Source organism: Crocodylus siamensis, chromosome 1, assembly GCF_052110815.1.
Source record: "Crocodylus siamensis isolate JL-2025a chromosome 1, ASM5211081v1, whole genome shotgun sequence".
Lineage (NCBI taxonomy): Eukaryota > Metazoa > Chordata > Crocodylia > Crocodylidae > Crocodylus > Crocodylus siamensis.
The window spans coordinates 220,711,528-220,734,305 of NC_143395.1; the positions used below are offsets into that span (position 1 = coordinate 220,711,528).

General features: G+C 46.6%; 1 protein-coding gene across 1 annotated transcript in view; it reads right to left on the reverse strand.

The window, feature by feature from the left end:
* Positions 1-2,007: 2,007 nt before the first annotated feature.
* VTCN1 (V-set domain containing T cell activation inhibitor 1) overlaps positions 2,008-22,778 on the reverse strand; it is a 29,838-nt gene continuing 9,067 nt past the window's right edge. The window contains exons 2-6 of the mRNA XM_090057386.1: positions 17,305-17,369; positions 12,388-12,735; positions 5,985-6,263; positions 2,972-3,132; positions 2,008-2,573 (exon numbers count right to left, since the gene is read on the reverse strand). Of these exons, the coding sequence (XP_089913512.1) occupies positions 3,017-3,132; positions 5,985-6,263; positions 12,388-12,735; positions 17,305-17,369 (808 nt within the window). The 3' untranslated portion in view covers positions 2,008-2,573; positions 2,972-3,016. The remainder of the gene's footprint in view (positions 2,574-2,971; positions 3,133-5,984; positions 6,264-12,387; positions 12,736-17,304; positions 17,370-22,778) is intronic.

Here is a 22,778-nt window from a genome sequence, read left to right on the forward strand (position 1 = left end):
CAAAGAGTCAGTAAAACCCAGAGTCTCCCTAGGCATGGGGATGGCTTCTAGGGAACATTGCAAATACTTCCTCCACCTTCAGCAAACAATCCAAAATCAGGTTCCACTGTCCCATGTGCGCTTCCAGGACACTTTTTTCCCCCCAAAGGCTTGATACTGTCAAAAAAAACCTCAGGGAATGCTTTAAAGTCCCTTTTTCTTGACTCTCAGGAAGAGCTGTCACTGAGCACCAGTGTCTCGTGTTTTCCCCTGCAATCCTCAGTCCAGGCTCAGGGAAGATACTGATTGCCCCAGACTCGCCCAGCAACAAGCATAGTTATATTGATAAACAAGGTGAGATGCTATTCGTTGGCCAGACCGATAATATTTCTCAATTAACATTTGCAACAGACAGAAGCAGCCATGCAAGTTCAATTCCATGTAAAGACCACTGCCCCCTTGGACACAGCCTTCAGCCTCCCACTGGCTCCTTTGAGTCAAATGCGAGACAGGTTGGGCAGAAGGCCCCACTGAGGGATCCTCTGGAGACAATGCAGCTTGAGGAGTTACATGGAGACAGATCTCCATTTTTTAAGGACCACCTGATTAAGAACCCATTGATGCCTTGTAGGTTAGGAAGGAGAAAGGAAATGCACTTTGGTTCAGCATACAGTCCTGATTCATTCTCAAAGATTTCTGAACGCCTAATAAAGCAGGTTCTTCAGCGGCCTGGATAATCGCATGACCAATAAAAGAATTTGTGGGCATGCATGTTACTGGTAGACTGATTTGCCAACTGTTAATACCATTACTGAATGAGTAAATTAGCTGAAGAATACTTTGGTCAATATTTGTAGCTAGTTCAGTGCCTTATTAGGAATTACGTGATATTCTTGTTTTCTATATAACTGTCTTAACTTTTTTACTTCTGCAAATTCTGCCCTTGATATTTTTTTCCAGAGGCATTCCACAGTGCAACTCCTTTCTCAGTTTTACATTTGTCACCTTTCATCATGGATGTTCCTTGATTCTTGCATTATGAGACAGGGTAAGTAGAAGTTTCCCAGTCTACCATGTCTGTACCAACTCATGTAATACACTTCGGTCTCATCTCCTCTTTCTGTCTGCTCAGGTTAAACAACCTGAGTGCTTGTGGGCTCCATCCATCTGAGAGCTTTTCCAGGGTGCTAAATCACACTTGTTATCTATCTGTGGCTTGCACTGGGTAGAAACCAGGCTCCCACTTCACAAAGCATTTCAGGATTTCAACCTCTGTTTTTATTTCAGTGAAGAACAAGTCAAAGTCTTTTGGAATTTTTTGAAAGAAAATAAGAGCAAGACAGACGGACCCAGCTCAGAATTGCCTAATTGTTAGGGCATTCACTAGGCATGTGGGAGACACCTTGGGTTCAACCTCATGCTCTTAATCAGGCAGAGCAGAGACTTGAAGAAAGGTCTCTCACATCCCAGCTGAGCAAGTGGCCTGATCCCTGGGCTACACTCAGATGGACTTTGGTCTCTCACCTGCTTTGAGTAAGAAACCCACTATGGACCTGGGATCTTGCCCACCTTCTCTCTTTTTACAAGAGTGTTAATACTATTCTCCTTCTCTTTCTATGCTCACTTTTTATGTCTTGTGAAGATTCTACTTGCTTCCTTTTTCCAGGTCTTTTCCTTAAAACTGTGTGTATTTCATAGGTGTACATATATAGAGAGAGAAATAACAGCTGATACATTACATTACATGTATGTGTGTTCATAAAGGATAGAAGCATCCAGTGAAGGGCAAGAGGAGATAAATTACATGTTCATGTATTAAAACAATATATAAAAACATCGCTATTCCTAGTATAAAGGCTTATGACATCCTTTCAGTACCCCTTTGCCATGAAGAAATTCCCTTATTAATTCCCAATCTGTTGTCCATGTCTTAGCCAGCTTCCTAACAATTTTACCTCTCATATCACAATGATAGAGTGCCTAAAAGGCATAGAAGCCTTTTAAAGGTCCAAGTAAATTGCCAACCAGTTTTCTTTATCTCTTTTATTGGCACATCCACAGAATTACAAGAGATCAGGGAAGAATGGGCAAGCAAATAAAATTGGCCATTTTAAAAGACAAGAATATAAAATTTGCTTACTCTGCCAGAGTCCTGAATTTGAGGGACTGATGATCGGATCCAATGTGGGAAGCCTTTTCTCCAGGTGGGGCCATGGAGTGAACATTCCCCACCAGTTTGGAGCATGGAGTTATTCTAAGCAAGGAAATGCATCCAGTGCCCCTGGTCACAACTCCGTCCACTAACTTGTCTTGGTGGAATTCCTTGCCTTTCGGATGCCAGAGAGCAAGTATGTAAAAAACAGGCCAGGGATGCACGGAAGCCAGTAGCTCCCCCACCGCCATGGGCAAACAGAACCGGCAGCAGCAGCAAAGCAAACTGAGCAGCAGGAGGAGGAACTTTGAATCAGGACTGCCACCTGGCCCCAAAGGCTGCAGGTAGCTGTAGCAAGTCTCCAGTCCAAGAGACTGGACTCTGTTTTCTTGAAGGCAGGTGCAATGTCTGTTCCACAGTCAGCACAGGTGTGGTGTCTGTCCTGTGGGGAGAGAGAAAAAGGCTCTGGTTTAGTCACTTATGTGTACTGTTCCCTGCTATGCTGACTATGATCTTTGTAGGGTGGGGGAATGATACAGATGTGGGGCTAGGCAGTCAGGAGCAGTGGCATCTGCTTTCAAGGACTGTCCACATCATTCTTCTCCCTAGGCTGCCACATGGACAGCTCAGGCTAGGGCTGAGCATTTAAGACCCCTCCTGCATGTATTCCCTCCAAGCATGTGCCTGCTACTAGTGCTATGTCTGCCAGTGCTGTTACCACAGATATCGGCCAGACGCTGGTTACAGTGTCTGGTGTAGAGTTTGTACCTTCCAACAAGGGAGCACATCAGCTCCACAACCCTGTCCATCCTCCCCCCACACCTCTCCTCATGTCCTTACCTCCACTTGTATCTTCTCTGTGCACTTCGTCCTGGCAGGTCAGTATTACAAGGACAACAGGAAGGGAAGAAGCACCCAATGAAGGGCAGAAGGAGATGAAGAAGTGGATGCCATGCTCAGGTTTATAAGCTGCACTTTTATCTTCTTTGTGACATTGGAAACTGCAAAGTAAGAGCAAGGACAAGTTGATAGCACGAGAGATATGGGCATCTCGCTCACAGGTCAGCTTCCAGGAAGAGGAAGACCAATGCCCAAGTTTTCTTTTCCCCCCTCCCAGTTTCCATCATTAAAGGTGGGAGCTGCTTCCCACTCTGGAGGTATGCTGTTGGGAACGTCCCACTGGGGCAGTTTCATAGCCCTTAGCATGGACAAGAAGAACACTTATCCAGGAAGCGCACAGCCCCACTAGGGGTAACACCTTGCTGGACCTGGTCCTGGCTATGGGGGATGACCTGGTGAAGGGACTGAAGGTCCTTGACCACCTTGGCAATAGCAATCATCACCTGCTGGATTTCACTATCCAACGCAGGGTTTCAAGGGCTTAATGCCCTTAACTTCAGAAGGGCCAACTTCAATGAGCTTAGGAGACTAGGGGGGAGGCACTGAGGGCCCAAAAAGTAGAGGAGATGGGAGTCCACAAGGGATGGTCGTACCTCATGGGGGCAATCCTCCAGGCCCAAAGGGTAACAGTCCCTGAGAGAAGCGAGCGGGGTAAGACTGCTCAGAAACCCCCTTGGCTCAGCAAGGGCATTCAGCAATGCCTGAGGACTAAAAGGGTGGTGTACAACCAGTGGAAGTGAGGAGCTATCACCAAGGAGGAGTACTCCTCCTTGGCCCAGGAGTGCAGGAGGACGATTAGGAAGGCCAAGGCAGAGATGGAGCTCAGGCTAGCATCCAGGATTAAGGACAACAAAAAGTCCTTTTTCAAGTACATTGGGAGCAAGAAGAGGGCACCAGGCAATGTAGGACTCCTGCAAGACCCAAACGGTAATCTTGTGGCTACGCCAGACAAGAAGGCTGGTATTTTTAACAGTTTCTTTGCCTCTGTTTTCTTGAACAGGGATTGGGACATCCCTCCTACCAGAGGTAGGGACAATCTTGGGGATAGCTCTGTCAGGCCTTCAGTCAGCACAGATGTAGTTAGGGATCTTCTGGAAGGGCTAGACATTTTTAAATCTGCAGGTCCAGATGCCCTCCACCCAAGGGTGTTGAGGGAGCTGGCAGGGGTCATCGTGGAGCCCCTGGCCCAGCTGTATGAGCATTCGTGGTCATCTGGCCAGGTGCCAGGGGATTGGAAACTGGCTAATGTGGTCCCAATTTTCAAGAAAGGGAGGAAGGAGGACCCAAGTAACTATAGGCCCATAAGCCTCACCTCGGTATTCGGGAAGATCTTGGAGAGAATCATCAAGAAGCACATCTGTGGGGGGCCAGCAGGGGAGATCACGCTCAGGGGCAATCAGCATGGGTTCATCAAAGGCAGGTCCTGCCCGACCAACCTGGTTGCCTTTTATGACCAGGTGACTAAATCCTTGGATGATGGTGTCGCCATGGACGTAGTCTTTCTAGACTTTAAGAAGGCCTTTGACACTGTCTCTCACCCCATCCTCATCAATAAATTAAGCGACTGTGGCATTGATGCCTACACGGTTGGATGGGTAAAAAATTGGCTGACGGGGCTCACCCAGAGTAGCCGTGGGTGGGTTGTACTCAACCTGGTGAGATGCGAGCAGTGGGGTACCCCAGAGCTTGGTCCTTGGGCCTGCACTGTTTAACATCTTCATCAGCGACTTGGACGAGGGGGTGGAAAGCATGCTGTCCAAGTTTGCTGATGACACTAAGATGTGGGGCGAAGTGGACACACTTGAAGGGAGAGAGAGGCTGCAAATAGATTTAGACAGACTACAAAATGAAAATAGGATGGGGTTCAATGTAGACAAATACAGGGTGCTGCACCATGGGAGAAGGAATCCACAGCATACATGCAGGCTGGGGAGTTCCCCTCTTGAAAGCACAGAGGCGGAATGGGATCTTGGAGTCATTATTGACTCCAAGATGAACATGAGCCGCCAATGCCAGACCGCAGCCAGCAAGGCCAGCCATACCTTGTCATATATCCAAAGGTGCATCTCAAGCCAGTCCAGAGAGGTGATCCTCCTCCTCTATGCGACTTTGGTCAGGCTGCAGTTGGAGTACTGCATCCAGTACTGGGCGCCGCACTTCAAGAGGGATGTGGCCAGTCTGGAGAGGGTTCAGAGGGCCACCTGCCTGGTGAGAGGGCAGCAGGACAGGCCCTATGAGGAGAGACTGAGGGACCTGAACCTGTTCAGCCTCAGCAAGAGGAGGCTGAGGGGGAACCCGGTGGCTGCCTACAAACTCATCAGGGAAGATCAACAGAAATGGGAAGAGCCCTTTTCTCCCCAGCACCACCTGGAGTGATGAGGAACAATGGTAATAAGCTGATGGAGAACAGATTTAGGTTAGAGATCAGGAGGCAATTTTTTACAGTTAGGGTGGCCAAAATCTGGAACCAACTTCCCAGGGAAGTGGTCCTCGCCCCTACTTTGGGCAAATTCAAGAGGAGGTTGGATGATCCCCTGTCTGGGGTCTTGTGAACCCAGCATTCATTCCTGCCTGTGGCAGGGGGTCAGGCTAGGTGATCTGATCAGGTCCCTCCTGACCCTAGCTACTATGAAACTGTGAAGGGTGGCATTTATAGGTCTTCATAACAACACTGAGGTCTGTAGATCCAGACCATGGCAAAACCAAAGGGATTGGCTAGTGCTGGGCAGATGGAATATGGCAGCCAACTCCTTGTTCAGTGGTGAAAGGAAGTTCTCCTGTAGAGCTACTCAATATGTCAAATTTCAAAATTTGGGGTCAAAAAGAGACAGGTTGTTTTCAGCTACAATTTATCCATTCCCCCCCAGCATCCTACACTGCAGCAGGAGGGACAGGGTTAACTTTCCAGGTAACATTAACCTCAAGCTCCAATCTGAGGCAGGCTGGCATGTACCTGTCACATGGATGTCCCCCGTGGCTTTGGCAATGTCATTCTTGATTACACAGGTGTAGGTGGTATTAGTGGTGATGTTGTGCAGAAAGGACACCACCTTCATAGTCACATTCTCTGAGTTCAGCTTGAAGCTGGTGTTGACAGCCTCAGAGAGGTTGTTCCCCGTGACACTGGGTGAGGTCCACATAACCACTGGTTGAGGGAACCACCGGGGCGCCTCACACCGCAGGGTCTCCCAACTGTTGTTGTAATCCACATGCACCTCTGGAGTGCTGAAGGCTGCAGGGAAAACAAAGCCAGACAGAAGAGGATGGGATGGGAGAAAAGCACTGACCTGTCTAAGTAGCAGGTGGGAAAGGCCTTCCTCCCCACCCCCCATCTACTGTAACTAATATTTCTAAAATCCCTGTTGCTGCAACATCTAAACACTGCATCTAATCTTCCAGAAACTGGAAGTTCAAATACCAGCCCTCATCCTTCTACAGCTGGCAGAGTTCCCTGCAGCTAAATGTATGCAGGTCCGTGTACACAGCATCATACAGGACCTTGAAATGAAGCAGCTTGGGGTTACCTGCAAGCTTCCTGCGAGATAATGAGCCACTTGGGGTTACCTGCAAGCTCCCTGAACAACAGATTTTACCAGTTATAGCATGATCCTGTGACACCAGGCACCTTGTGTGAGAGGAGGAACCTGAGCTCCCATGGAAGGAAAAAAAAAAATCAAAGGCTCAGTGTCTCACAGATTGGCTGTCTGCATATGTTCAAGGTATCCAGTTTGTAACCGCATTGGTCTACAAGTCCTGATTGCATACGTTCAAGGAACTTGTTACCTACAAACCCGGATCATAGTGCCGAGGTCTGAGGAAGCCCCCAGGGGTTTAACATCCATGCCAAACAATTCCAGAAGCAGCGAACCTAGGGTCTCTCCCAGTACTAAAAAATGAAGAAAAGCCAGTTCTATCACCTGGCTGTGTTTGAGATGGGCTTTCTCTCGCTAACATGAAACATTCTCAAATATGGCTCATCTGTGCTGAAACAACACACACCTGAAATTTCTCACATCAGAGAAAACCTTCTGAGGAGGTTAAGGTAGCCAAGAATGTGATTTCATTAGAAAGCATGATAATACTCAGCATTTTGTGTAGCAAAATGTCCGCAAAGTCCTTTATCACGTTGAACTTCCTAGTAAAAATAAAACCTCAAGAAAATGGCATTCAAGAAGAATAAAGAGGCAGGGGAGGAATGGGCATTCACAACTACAGTGAGAACTTCAAGGACTCGGATGGTTTACACTGCTAAACTCAGGACTTTTGAAAATGCCACACAACCACTTCTGCCTGGCATCCTTTCTACCATTGCTACAAGTAACTCTTAAGAAAGATCACTGCAAGAGAATGGCTAGAGGGGAGTGTATTTCTGTAGACTCAATTGCCTCATTTCCCATGTGTGAAAGTTTTTCACATAGCAACGAGGGAGAGAAAAAATAGGAATAAAAATAGGATAAAATTGAATAAAAATAGGAAATTGACATCTAAAGGCACGCTTACGCTCTCTTCCTTCCTCTGTCTCTCTCCCTCTCCTGCAGCGTCTTATTTATGGCATCACAGATCTCTCCCCACAGCAGGAATGGAGATTCCCAAACTGACCGAAACTGGGTTCCCCACTAGCCCGTACCAGGCAGCAGTGGCCAGCTTCTCTGGGTACCTGCTAGGAGATTTTGCTAGGTACCTGCTTGGGCTCTGCAGGGCCAGGGTAAGCTCTCTGATAAGCTGTCTTCCTCACTGGAGAGTTATATAATCTCCCTGTTCCAGAGAGATCAGGAAAGGTTTCATGAGTTTGTCTCCAAGATAAGCCATGAAAGCAGCTTCTAACTGGGTCCAAAGCAGCTTCTAACTGGGTCCCAAGTGGTTGCACCAGAGACATTTTTAAGAGTGGGTGGTTTCAGGGCCCGTGGTGATTTTGGAAGAACAGCTCCTGAAAAAAAAAGCGCAATTTTTGGAAGGGAGCTAGGGAAGGAAGGAAAGGAGGGCTCAAATTGTGAAAGCTATTGAAGTCTGACGTGTTTCTTCACCATTCTCATGCTGACCATCTCAGAGGGTCTCCCAGGGGATACTGCATACTTATCAGCAAAGCATGGTTGTACAGTGTGAAGTGGAGGACTCTGGGAGCCATGACCAGAAGCCACTGCAGTTAGCATGATGGGGACAAGTAGCAGTGGCACTGCTCCTGGGCACAAGTAGCAGGAGCAATGGCTCCAGCTGGCCAGGCTCTGGTTTTGAGTAGCGTGCACAGTGGGCTGCTGCCGTGTGTGCTGCCCCACTTATTTTTTGGTGTGCACTTTTTTGACCCCAGGATCTCACAAACCCCGCCCCTGTGCTGCACAGTAGCAGTGGGGGGAATACCTGCATGTGTGGTGTGTGGCTCTACAGATGGGTTTGTGGTGCCACAGACTGCTTCTCTGGACATCCCATGGAGTGCAATGCTGGTGCTGGTGCTGACGCAGGGATGTAAGCACAGCACACCAGTGACGTGTTTAGGCCATGTACACGCACTGGACCAGGTTCATAAACATTAGGGCTGGAAGGGACCTCAGAAGATCATCGAGTCCAGCCCCCTGAGATGATCATGGGATACCAGATCGAAGGCTTTTTTTTAAATCAAGATATAGGACTTCAATCTCTTCTCCCTTGTCCAGGTGATATGTAACCTGGTCATAGAAGGAGATGAGATTGGTCAAACAAGACCTATCCATGACAAACCCATGCTGGCTGTCCCTCAGGATGTTGCCATCAGCCAGTTTGTCAAGAATGGTCTCTTTGATATTTTTTTCCAAGATCTTCCCTGGGATAGAGGTCAGGCTGATAGGCCTGTAGTTCCCCGGATCTACTTTCCTCCCTTTCTTGAAGATAGGCACCACATTGGCCTTCTTCCAGTCTTCGGGCACTACAGAGTGCCAGGAGTTCTTGAAGAACCATGACAGGGTGTGAGCTATGATGCCTGCTAGCTCCTTGAGTACCCTGGCGTATAAACTGTCTGGGCCGGCTGACTTGAAGGTGTCCAGCCTCTCAAGGTGTTCCTTCACTGGTCTACATTGATGAAGGGTAACAATTCTCCCTCACCCTGGCCATCCCATATTGTATTGAACAGGGCCGTCCCTTGGGGCTGGTGAAAAACCACATTGAGTTTGGGCAACGTAATTCTCTAGTGCAAACAATCTTTGACCAGTATCAACCAAATTCAGAGATGACCTAAGCAAATAAAACCCAATTCAGTGAAATTGTATCCATCTTAAGTATAGGCCAACTAAACCACTACAGGAAGAATTAAGCATCCAAAAACTAAAATTTGGATCAAATTCTGAGTGATGAACACATCTGAAAGCCCCGTTCCTGGTCAAGTGGCTCATATATAGCAGGCTTATCAGAACAGTTTCAGTTTGTCTTGGCTTTTTATTGCTGTATGTTCACTAGGAACAAAAACAAGTGCAAACAAGCATTCAGTTTTATTTTCCTCGCTTGAGCGTGTGAAAGAGGAAGATCAAACTGAACAAATTAGCAAGGATCAAAGTTTGTTGAACTGAATGCTGTTTGAAGAAGAAAGAAAAATCAAATGGAACTGGATATACTGGGCAAGTCTACATGAAACGCTAACTGCGCAGTTGTCTAATAGTAGCATGCTGGGCAAAAACCATGCTAAAAAGTTACTGCACAGTAATATTAGGCTCCTGCAAAGTAAACATCACTAAAAGCCTGTGCTCCGGTGCTACTGCACAGTAGTGCAAGTTACTGTGCATTGATTTAGTACTCGGTTAGCCAAAAACTAAACTTAATGCTCAGTAACTACAGCTCATTAATGAACATGTAGACACACTCACTCAAGGATATTTTTTGATCAGACTGACAGCAGTGTTTCGTGTAAGATCCAGCAGAATGCTAACATACAGAAACAATATCCTTTACCACAGAATGATGCCTGTTAAGCTAGAATTTGGCAGATGCAACCCTGCATGCATTTTAAGGTCTATTTTTGTCTTTTATATAGATAATGTATGAGCCTGAAGATGTCACCAAAGTGTGCCAGATTTTGAAAACACGGTCATTTTAGCCAGGTGTCTTCAAAACGCCCTGTTTGATTAACTCAAAACCAGACTTGAAAACTGTTCTCTGGCAAAGTGAGGGCACCAGAAAGAAATCCTAGCTAGCTCTCCTAATTTCTGAGAAAGTTAGGAAGGAAAAAAGACAATCAAATTAGTAATGGAAAGACAGAAATTCTGTGGGATGAGTATTATGCTTAAAGCTACAAATTATCCCAGTACTACTTGCAATCATTTTCCATTTTCTTTCTGAAAACATTTGTATGGATTTAACTTGCAACCAGCTTTTGTCAACATTTTTATGACTATAACAAGTTTTATACGGAATAAAGTTCTTGTGATAACAAAGATTCACACAGCTGCTTTCTAATGCATGGGTTTACATCAGAAGGATTTGCATGACTTTCTTTAAAATGACTTAGATAGTTCTGATCATCTAATTCCTTTTATTTTTAGCATGTCAGTCATCCACGATGGAGTAGAAATGATACCCCATGATGAGTGACCAGCTACACCCAGCTACACTGAGCAGATAGTGAATAGTTGAGAAAAAGAATCATGATACGACAACTCATTAGCACAAGGGTTAAAAATCATTATTTCTTATTTTGAATAATGAACAAATTAGCAAGGATCAAAGTTTATGGAAAACCTTGCAAGCAGGAAGAGAGCTGCATTTGCTATAACTTGTTATAAGTATCTCACCCAGCTTTAGTTATAACCTTAATTATGGAGAGAAAATGCTGTCTTTCCATAATTAACAAAGTAATAATTATTATGAAACAGCCACCTGGATTCCTATGAAAACTGTATCAGACAGATGGTCCAATTCTATAAATAATTATAAAGTGCATCATTTCATAGTCAAGCAAGTAGATGAGAAAAACATGAACATATGCATCCTCCATGGAGAAAAATCAAAGCAGGACAATGAACTAATTTCCTCTCCCTGGACAAAGATGTAGAAAGAGGGGAGTCCCTGAACCTTTCTGAAATCTCTGGAAAAACTCTGACAGCCTTTTCTCATGTTTAATGTCCTACCCACAGAACATCAAACTGTTTCATTGTCACATGTTACAAGAGACACTTTGATCTCAAAAAGATGACATTTCAACCAGTGCTATATAGTAGCTGCCCTTAAAAGATTTAAAATATAAAAAATGAACTATATCATCTATTTACTATGCCACATAACACAAAAATCATAATACAAGAATGCAGTAGTTCCAGGCAATAACATTCCAAATAAAATGTCATTATCCCCCTAAATGAAAAAATTCTCAACCCCCAAAAATATATTGTTTGGAAATTTTCTTTAAAAAAAAAAATCAATAAGATTTTGCAAGCAATTTAGACATGGATAGATTGAAGATTTTGAAAAGGGAGGTGCTGATGTTGTGGTACTTCATCACAAATAACATTGTTTGACAGTCAAACAGAAACTAAAAGCCTTAATAAAATGTCAGAGGTCTAGCACTACATTACTCAGGTTAAAAATCAAACCAAAAAATGTAACTTCACTGGAAGGTATGCTAATTTGCTGGATTATATATAAAGTTTAAAAAATACAAAAAAACTAGGCAAAAAACCTCAAAATAGTTAAAAGAGATTACTTCACTAGTCCTGCCATCACTATAGTTAAATCTTAATCAGATCTGTAAAATAAAATCCAGCTTTCTTGATAGTACCTTCAATATTTCACTGTCAGTCATTTCTATACCAGAGTTAATATTACCATGTGTGAATTAAGGTTTTATGCTAGATTTAAAAAACCGTTGGCAGAATAGAAGGAAGACATACAAGAAAGGATCATTTGAACAGTGGAACATCAAGACCATTGAAAAGGAGCGAGGTTCATTAACACCTTTGGAGCAGAGAGAGATTAGTAGGAATGAGGCAGATTATAGTGAGCCACTAAGTCAATTGACTCCCTCAGTGTTGCTTGAATAGAAATGCTACTGTGGCCCCAGGCAGTTGCTTTGAAAGTCTGGGTGGAGCAGGAATCAAAATGGGGTATAGCTGCACCACTGCACCCACCCTGGATCTGCCCCTGGACTCAGGATTTATTGAAGACAGTTTTTCCCAACCAAATGGTCTTTCAGTAAAAGTGTCCTGTCCAGCTCCTGTTGGAAGTGGGACAGCTGATGAAGCTGAACAGTCTTCACTGAGAGTGGAGCTGGGGCTGTAACCAAGTTGAATTGTACAGCTTGGTTTGGGTGATGCCTGTCTGCCTTGGCCAGAGTGTCCTCAAAAAACAGACTCCCTGGAAGAGCTTTCTTCAGGTAGCTTCCCTCGCCAGGTTTTCCTCACCTCCAGTTTTATACTCCAGCACTGCCTCTCCATTCCCTTTGGATGTGGTCACAGAGCAGCGGTAGGTGCCAGCATCAGACAGCTGCACATCTCTGAGCATCAGGGATGCATTCCCACTAATCACCTGCTCTGCGAAGACCGCCGTGCGGCCCTGGAAAGTCTTGTCCTGGGTCTGCAGCTGGTCCTTGCCATCTCGGTACTCGTGGACCAGCCCAGCAACACCATCCTTTACCCACTGAATTACAACATTGCCGAGTTTGATATCAGGCTCAAATGTGCAGCCCAAGATGCTGTTCTCTCCTATGTTCCCAGCAGAGGTCAAAGCAGTGACGCTGATGGAGTGTCTACCTGCAACAAGAAAGCACAGATCCAGTGGCAGGGCCAGGAAAACATGGACATGCAAAGAACAGTAGCAGCAAGCCAGGACTCTGGGAGCATTTGCGGGCCTCTGCTGAGTGAAGACCTATGAATCCAGAGGCAGGAATACCCCTTAATTTTGTTTAAAAAAAATAACAACTTGTACAAAACACCTGTGGGGTGCCTATGTGACATCCCTGTCTGTTCTTAATAGTAGTTTCTAGCAAAAGAATAAGGTAAGAACTTTTATCAGCTTCACAAAACCCCACAGTCTTTCCTTGCCCAGTTACTTTTAAGGGGCGGGTTAGATTTTTTCTTACTTTCTCTTTTCAAGCAGTTGATATATATAGGGTTCGAATTATACTCTGACTCTTGGAGGGGTCTGCAGCAGTGCCAGCCAGAGGCAAGAAGGAGCTGCTGTCTCTACTCGAGCTGCTTAGAAAGGCGTGGGGTGGACTGGGGGCTCTTGTCTCTTATGGGGGGGGACTCAGCCCTCTGAATCCTCCCCCCTCAACTTTCAAACCCTGGATATATAAATTACTTTTGAAAGAAGCTCCTGTTTGTTAGCACCACTCTCTATATTCCTCAGAAAAGAATGGGCGTTTATAAAAAGACTAGCCAATTGCCCGTCAAGATTGACGGGGGCTAGGGGGCAGACAGAGACAGAGTGCCACCACCCAGTGCCCCATGGTGAGTAAGTCACTAACTAGAGGCCTGTGCCTTCCAAGACAAAACTCCTCTCTTCCCTTTGGCTCACCTACAAGCCCCCAAGCCAGACTGCCTATAGCCCAGGAATGAAACAAGAAGAGAAGGGAAGAGACCGGATTTAAGTGATAGGAATGATGTTGCCCAGGAACTAAGAAGGCAGGTTCAGAAGGCAAGAGAACAGAAGTCTGGTCTCAGACAATTAAGCACTTCTGTTTTCTTCATCATTGTCAGTCTTACATTAGCTTCTGCTAGAGACCACAAATGACTTCAGGAGTTGCCCACAGACTCCCAGAGGATGGGAATATACTTGAGACAGAAAAGAAAGGATAGTGGGAGGGGACAGACAGGCTGGAATAGGTAAGAAGAGAATGGGGAGCAGTGTAGCTCAGGGGTGGAGCAGTCCCACTCCTGCTGTGAAGCCATTGGGTGGGACAGACTAAATGATTTCAGCCCCTGTGTTCAGTGGTAGGTAAGATGAGTGAACATCTCCCATCATGAATGGACTATGTGCAACCCTGACAGTATTTGGGCCATGCAATCCAAGAAATTTGCCAAAGGACTGATTCCAAATGAAGGGGTGAAGGACTGGCTTGACAGAGTCTCTGTGACTGCATGTGTGAGAGAAGCACCCAACATCCCACTGAAGCAGATGGAAAAGGCTGGAAAGATGCAAAGAGTCAGAGACATCTTCACAGTACAACTCTGAGAAAAAAGTCAAGGGAAAGAGTTTTTTGGGTCAAGTGCTGCTTGACAAGAGGCATGAACCCAACAGCAAAGGAACTGTCTCAGATTCCTGTTGTAGTCAGAAAAACCAGGCTTTACATACATCCTCATTAGTAAGCTGGATTTAATTTTTTTTAAATGAACAGAGCATCAGCTCCTTCTCCTTAACAGAAACAATCCATAACAACACCCCCCAAAAAAAAAAATCCTAATTGCTTTTGTTAAAAGTAGCAAGAATTGAAAAAGGAAAGGGGTAGAAGGAAATCTAGAAAAATGATATGAAGTGGAAAACAGTCTGAGAAACAATATGGTGGTATATGTTGCTGTGGAAAGGGGAACAAGTAGATAGCAGACTTGAAATGAGAAGAATAAAAACACATCAACAAAGCCAATTTTAGCAGTGTTTACACAGTGAAATGCCTACATACCAAATGATAAACAACAATAAAAAATGGAATCAAAGGTGCTCTTGGAATAGGGGAGAATCAGAAACTTGCTTCAGGTTGCATCTCTTATTGGTTATCCAACACAACTGGTTCACACTATTCCTCTGCCTCCTCTTTATTTGTTGCACAGGACTGGACTTGTGAACCAGACTGGTAGTCAGATGCAGACAAGGATCATGTTCTGCAGCAAGTACCTTGTCCCATTCCTTAGGGTCCAGTTGCCTGGAGGACAATCTCGCACCCTGGTAGACTGTGGCCTGGCCCCAGCAATAAATGCTTTTGTCCTCTCCCATCTGGACTACGTCAAGACAGTGTATCTGGCAAGCACCATCAGCCCCCAGAAAACCCTGCCACATGCAGAATATGGCAGTGTGTCTCTCCTGCCACACCGACCACTGTGAGCTGGTCAAACCTGTGCTGTGCATTCACCAGTAGCTGCCCACAGAGCTTCAAATCAAGTTCAAAAGTCTCAGCAACAGCGTGAACCTGCAACACCTGAAAACCTACCCAAAGAACTAAAGAAAGGAGAAAGAGGGATGCCTATTGTGTCTCTAAACACGGTCCTAGAAGGCAGGGAGATAATGTAGCAGTAACAGTGGCACAGACCATGCACAGTACAGACAAATGGACCCCTTTTGTCCTGCTTCATTCTGACCCTACTTCCAACTTTCCTGTGGTCCAGGGCAGTAGTTCTCATGCCCTGCTTCCCCCACACCTCACCTGCTGTTCCATAGCCCACTGCCAGCCCCCTTCCTCTCTTCCTCCTACCCCCAGGTACAGCCTAACAGCCCCTCTCCCTGCCCCTGGCTGCTCTAGGCATGCTAGATGCAGCACAGGAAGCTGCAGAGCTGTAGACACGAGGCTGCACCTGGAAAATTGTCTCCACCTTCTAACAGACCCCATCAGCACTGACCACCAACAGGGCCACCATCAGCACTGCACTAAAGCAGCTCTGCAGCTAGTCATGGCAAAGCCCATGTGCAGAGAGAAGCTCAGTGCCAGGAATGTTTTGTAGAAGGGAAGGAAGTAGAAGTCATCTGCCCTCGTGGCCCACCTGCCATGCCATCATCCCACAATCCAGCTGACAACTGCTGATCTGGGGGGAAAGTGCAGGGGACCACAACCCAGAGACCATCAACTCACATTTTGCTGCTCCAGCTGCTGATTGTGTCTTTCTCCACTCCAATCACCAGGTACTCCACTGAGAGGTTACACAGGGCCTCTTACAACAGAGATAGGAATACAATCCATCCCTCTAATTCATCAGGACAAAGCTTCTGGCATTTAGCCACTGTGCCTCTTGGGAAGACACTTCTGGATGTCTGTGCTTGGCTTTGCTGCCTGTAAAATGGGACTGCCTGTACATTCCTGTTCTAGGTGATATGCATCCCTCAGTGCCTGAGCCACAGGGCTTGCCACCTCCCTGTACCAGTGAATGTAGTTATTCTTTTGACTTCAGTGGTGCAAATGATGGTGCTGATGGTTCTAGTTCAAATCCTCGTGGGTTCCCTGCCCTGGGAAATGGTACCACAGTTTCCTTTTCCCAAACTCCAGCAAGTTACATAAAAGTCAAGTGGAGGTGTAGCAGCACAGCTCCACATCCAGGGTGGCCATCACCTGGGGTAGTGTTGGCTCCTGCAATCAGCTGCCACTGTAGTAACAACACTGTGCCTTGTACGAAGGTGGTGCCAATGCTGCTGCCCTCATTACCCCCCACCTCAGCTATGCTACTGAAGTCAAGCTTTGTTAAAAAGAATGATGCAAAGCAAAACCCCAAAGCCAGGACATGCCACAATAAAAGCAGTTAGTATAAGCTTATTTCAGATGCCCTGAAATAATACAGCTTTTAATAACACAGTAACAAGATGGGGTGTTTTCGTCGCCGCAGGACTCCTTCCTCCATCACTGCACAGGACAGGGAAACTGAGACAGGTAGGTAATATGCCAGGGGCCACTCAGTATTCCTGTGGCAAAGCCAGCGTTGGCTCTCAGGGTCCCTTGGGGCTCAGTTGAAGGTGTCCAAGAATCCCAGCACTGAAACAATCTGACATGGGCAAAGAGCCTGAATATTCAATGAAGAAAACTTGCAGGGCTGCAAGCAGCTTTCAGCTTGTTGGATGGCTACCTGGTAGCACATGTGGGATGTGCCGATGCTTGTGCTAGAACTGAAGCCTGGAGCTTTTGGGTTAATGGGTTTTGTCCCCCTGCTCAGGATCACAGGATCAGACTGGTCACTACATTTGGTGTCAGGAAGGAATTTCACCCCATGATTAGAGTGGCATGGACTGTGGGATTTTTGCCTCTCTCTGTAGCTGGAGGCATGGCCCTCTTCCTTCGATCTCTAGAGTGCATTTAACAACACTTGCAATAGCAGAACACGAGCAGTACCTCATCCCTCCACTTTACCTGTGGCAGGTTAGAGTGCTCCTGGTGTCTTCAGGCAATATACCTTGTCACTGTGCAACAGGGTTGTTTGTGGAGTGTCAGGAACAGGTTAGATGCATGGGATGGTTTAGGCAGGGTTGATTCTGCCTCAGGTAAAGGACTGGACTAGATGACCCCTGGAGGCCCCTTGGAGCCCTGCTTCCTATAATTCTATATGTTTTCAAAGCCTTCAATAAAACGCAACAGGTGTTTTGGAGAGAAGAAACAGTGACATCAGCTAACCCAGGCCACCACTTACCTGAAACTCCAAAGCCGATCATCAGTGCAATCACTGCTGTGAGAATTAGGGTGACGGTGATCGTGCTGTTTAAAAAAAAAAAAGGACATGAGAGATTATTTCACAGCTTTCTCCCCTCTGCCTCTCACACCTGCAGGGGGGGGAGCTGTAGGGCTAAAGTGAGATGCATTGGCAGAGCTGGGGTAGCAGCAAGCTCGGCTGGCCGGTTCCAAGGTGCATTAGTAGAGCTCTAGGGGTATTCAGGCCTAGACCGTTCCACCAGGAAAGGCTGCCTTACTTTATTTACTAATAGTGCTTCTAGTGGCCAACATGCCTCGTGAGTGGCAGCACTGTGAGCGGGGTCCATTCACTTCCCTGCAACAGTCCCTGCCAGTGCCTCAGGCAACCCTGCCAGCACCATTCTGCCCTGGATGGAGCAAAACAAAGTTTTGTTGCAGGCCTGTGTGAAACTGCCACTCAAACCAATGAGCATGCACAACCCTACAAAGCACAGCCCAGTTTTGCTGGGTTTTTACACAGCAAATAGCATGGTGCAGGACTGAGCACTGTCAGTCTCTTGCTTCCAGTCTCATGCTGAAAAGCCATGTGTGTGTCATACTTGAGAGCCACAGCCCCTAACACTCTGAGTTCAACCAATCTTGCACACTTACCTAGTTCAGAGTCTCTCAGTATACGGCTGGGAGATCATCAAGAAAAACCCAGTATGCTGGTGAGGATTCGGTGAGAAGCAGTTCTGCCCTCTACTACCAAGCCAGTGTCCCAGTGCCATGCTAGAGGATGAGTCCTCCAGCAGCACATTTATCACATGATTAACACAAGTCACACAATAAATCACGTGAGGCCACTAGCAGTACATTTATCACATGATTAACACAAGTCATGCAATAAATTGCAACATGCTGTCATCATGGCTGTCCTTGCCAGGCGATATTGATGAAGTTGCAGGGGCAGTCTCAGCAAAAGTCCACACATGCCACACATGCAAGCAATTTAGGACACAATAAAATGGCAAACCACCAACAAAGATGTTGCACATTTAATGGCTCCCTGTAACAGGTCTCCCTCCCCAGCGCCATCTTCCTGGTCATCCACACCTTATGTGGGGCGCCCTTGGAATCCTTCTGTCCTGCTCTAATCTTGCCTGCCACGTCTTGTTGGAACTTATTATGAGAGCGGGACACTGCCTATTCTATTGGGTATGTTGAGGTCTCTCCTAGAATGACCTGACCCCTTTTTATTTTAGCTAGGCGTCCTCATCCAAACCCACCACGCAAGGTTTAACTCCGAGGCTCTAGCTTTTCCTTCAAGTGCCTGGAGGCTCATGGCCCCCTTTTCTGCTCCCTTCTGGAGCACAGTCCTCCCTGTCCCAGGGGCACAGGTGCCAGCCCCACAGCAAGGGACCACCAGTTCAAAACCAGGGGTGACCTGCCAGTCCTGACAACAACACAACCCCCCCCACCATACACATATATACACACACTTGCACCCCACCCCCAGGTGCACCAGGCATCCCTGGCTTTTTAAGCTTGTCCTTCTAGTGCTAGGGTTCATCTCATCCCAAACTGTTCCCTCACTGGCACAAGGACTGTGCCCCCCCCCAAAAAGGTGCACCCTCACTGACAGTGGGGTCTGTACCCCCAAAAGCTGTGCTCTCACTGGCACCAGGGTTCCCACTCCAGAGTGGGTTATCAAAAATGAGGCCTCCTCCATCCCCTAATAGCCTCACCCAAACCTCCAGAAGTAAACAGCAAACAAAAAACTCAAGCCCCTAGGCTATAACATAAACTTCTGCCACTTGGCTAAAACATCACTCTAGCCACCCCTAAGGGAACTCCATCCCTCACCCGTTCTCTTCTCTTTTAGCACTCCAGCAGAGTTCCTTCCCCTGCTGCTGCCAGCAGGGAACCCTCCCCTGGCTCCAGCCCTGGGGTTTAAATGGGAGCCAGACCCTGCCCCTTCTGGTCAGCTGACTGATGACAGGTATGAGTCACTGGCGCCTTCTGGTTGCCCTAGCAACCAGCACCTGGCTCCCTCCTCATTGCTCCCAAGAGTAGCAGGCACCTTAGTGCCCTGCTACACTCCCCAATACAGGGCTCCCTGCATACTCATACCTTTAAAGGTGTGCTATGCAGCCCAGCATGGGAGAACTGATTCCTTGATGCTGGGCTGCATGATGGGCCTTTCAACTTGCTGGCACACAGACCTTCAAAGTCACAGACTCCCCACATGCTGGAAAGTTGAAAGAGCACTGTGGGAAGTGTGACATCAGGGACCAGGTTCCCAATGCTGGGCTCTCCGCCCACTGGCAATTGTGCAATTGGGGTCTGAAGAATGTTATCCTTGATCTCAAAAATCCCACATTCTTCCAGGCATGTCTGGCATGGCAAGACCCGTAATTTTCGGGATCCAGGATAAGATCCCTCAGCTCCCATTGCATAGCTAAATTATCATCTGCCAGGTGCCTGAGACACTGTACCAAAAGCCTGTCTGCTTTATCTGTCCTCTCTCACCACCAGCTATAGAGTCCAGCCTAGTTCCTCAATTAGCCACGTGCCATGGAGAGCGGAGCTGGAAAAACCAGGCTCTTGACAGTCTCATCCCAGATACCCAAGAGGTTAAGCTTTCACTGCTGAGAACCAGAGCCAGAGGGTACTATCCAGTTGGTCAGCCTCTCCTGAGTAGTGTGGGAGGTCATAGATCAGAAAAGGGGAGGAGGGGAATGGGCATTGCAAAAGTTCTGCCCTTGCTCACTTGGCTTTCCTATATCACTCTCTTCTTTCTCGTCTCATCTCAGTCCTTATGCTCAGCAGGAAGCACTGATGACATACATGGTCGCCCTCAGACAGTCTGGTATGTGTCAGGGTTTCAGAATAACAGAACGTGTTGAAATTCTACAATACTTCAATGCCATCTTACTGCAAACTGTAAGCTGGGGCCCCACCCACCCCTTCTCTCCCAGGCCATGGGTGCAGACCCAGGGACCTGGATTGATAGACAGATGGTCTGGCCCCTGCTTTGCATGATGCTTCGGTTCTAATAAGCACTTGGCAGCAACATTGATCCTCACACACCCAAGGACTCCTAAAGTCCTACAGTTGCTAATCCAGGACATCCTTATTTCTGAAGAGAAGTAAGAGAAAACCTGGACTAACTCACTGTGTGTTGAGATTCTGTAGAAAGTTACCGATTGCCAGCAGCAATTCCCCCTGAAGAGCCAAGAAAAGGTGACTGTGTGCATTTCCGGCTGCTTTGCCTATGAGCAATCTCTCTACTTTGCCCTCAGTGGCCAATGTAATACTGGGCAAATCTGTCTCTTTCTCCTTTGGGACAAAGCCACTAACTGACCTCACAAGCTCCTTTGTAGCCATATACACACAGCTGAGGCCTTCTGGGAGGACTGGCATCTACTGTCAGTCATTTGCATGCTACTGTGGAGTGTGGTCACTTGCCCACGATTACTGTAGCCCTCTCACCAGAGGGGTTTCAAGAGGGGAAATGGTACTGGTCAGGCAGCTATCTTGGCAGAATTTCAATTGCAAGTGGAAGCCATGGTTCCTCCTTCCCTTTCTTCCCCAGGCCCCTCTTCACCGATGTCCCATGCTGCTATAAAACTTCCTCTGAAATGACATGGTACGGAAGTGGCCATGACATGAAGGCTCAGGACGGTCATGTTGTTCAAAGCCAAATGTCTTCAGGCCCATGCCAGGTCCCTTTGGGAAGTTTGCTGTGGGACTGGAGATTGTACCTGATGGAGAACCTCAAACAATTCAGAGCTGGGTCCTAAGGTGATCAAGTACTATAACAGCTGCTTGCTTATTCAAATTAGAGCTGCATCATCGCTGCATTTTGCTTTCCTTCCATCAAGATGCCATATATCCCTGCTTCTGTTCACCCTCCCCTGGGCCCTGGCTCCTTGGTGTTCATTCATTCATTTTTCACGTTAGAGAAGACTTCAGCAGCCATTTCACTGCTTCAGGCTTCTGACAACTCAGAAGTCCCACTTAACTCTGTACTCCCTCTTCACTCCTGCTGGGGGTTTTCAGTGCCTGGCAAGTACACCTCAGCTCTTCAAGGCAAAGTCTTTTTGAAGGATGTTAGGTTGCAATTGCTTTCCTTTGCTTCCCTTGCTGGGGAAGATGAAATCGTGGAGTATGATGACTCCCCCTCATCCAATTGCCAGACTGGCTCTTTGCCATGTTAGACAGACACGTGATTGGGATGATTTAGATATGGATGATCCTGCCTTGAGCAAGGGGTTGGACTAGATGACCTCCTCAGGTCCCTTCCAGGGACCTAGCTTTCTATGATTGTATGACTCACCTTTTTCTACATTCTCTGTGTATGGAAAAGGAGCTGACTCTGAGTTGCAGATATGTATCTCTTCAAAAGGAAAAGACAAACCAATTGCCTGAATTTCAGCCAGCATCACCCAGCATACAGCCCCCAATGGCTCCAAGCAGTCATGTCCCCAAATAACATGATCAAAGGATTCTGACTGTTATTTATGGGCCAAAGAGCTCCAACAGATTCCAGCTGTTTACCTCTGGGTTGTTTGTAGGGTGGGTGGAGGGACTGGCCTATCACCAAGGAAGGCAGTTGGTTTCCTGTAATTGTCTTCCTGGCAGATATGTAAAACCTCTGTTGATATGTTACTGGAATGTGAAAAATATAGACATAGCTGTACCATGGGTCACACCTGGACCAAGTAAAAGACCTGAGTCAGACATACTAATGAATAAATAAAGGCAGCATTCAAAACAGTACCCAATTTCAGGTAGTCAAATTTCTGTGCGATAGTTTCAGATGACTCTTTTAAAGGTTAAAAAAAAATGTCCTCAGATTTCATCATGTCCCTCCATGTATTTCACTGAATAATGAACAAGGATTATCACATGATTTTCCATCCTCTTCTCAAGGTTCAGTCATTGACCAATCCTAAAAACAGGAGGCTGGACTAGATGAACATTAACCTGGTGGCTCAATGACAGGGTTAGAGCTGGGTTGGCAGCTCTAGACAGCCAGATGAGATGGACCATTGATCTGACCCAGGCCAACGTTAGGTGTTGGGGTATTAGATTGAGAATACCATCCAGCACCTGGGGCTGATGGCTTAATCTGGTGTGAGGAATGACTGGCCAGCTGCAGTGGCTCGACTGGAATAGAAATCATACTAAAATATTTGTATATTTACAGTGGTAAAGCTATAATGAGCATTTCTGAACACAGTGTACCACTAGAGAGGTTTTTAAGTCAAATATTTATAGAAAGAAGTCTAGATCTTTAAATCAAATTGCATGTCTTTCCTAAAGACAGGGTCCAGTTGAATCACAAGACAGGGTCCAGTTAAATCCTGGGTATGATACAGGAATGGCTAGGTGAAATTCCACAGTCTGCATTACATAAGAGGTCAGACGAGAGGAATCAAATGGCATCTTTTGCCTTAAAACCTATTTAAGACCAAGGGAAACATCACT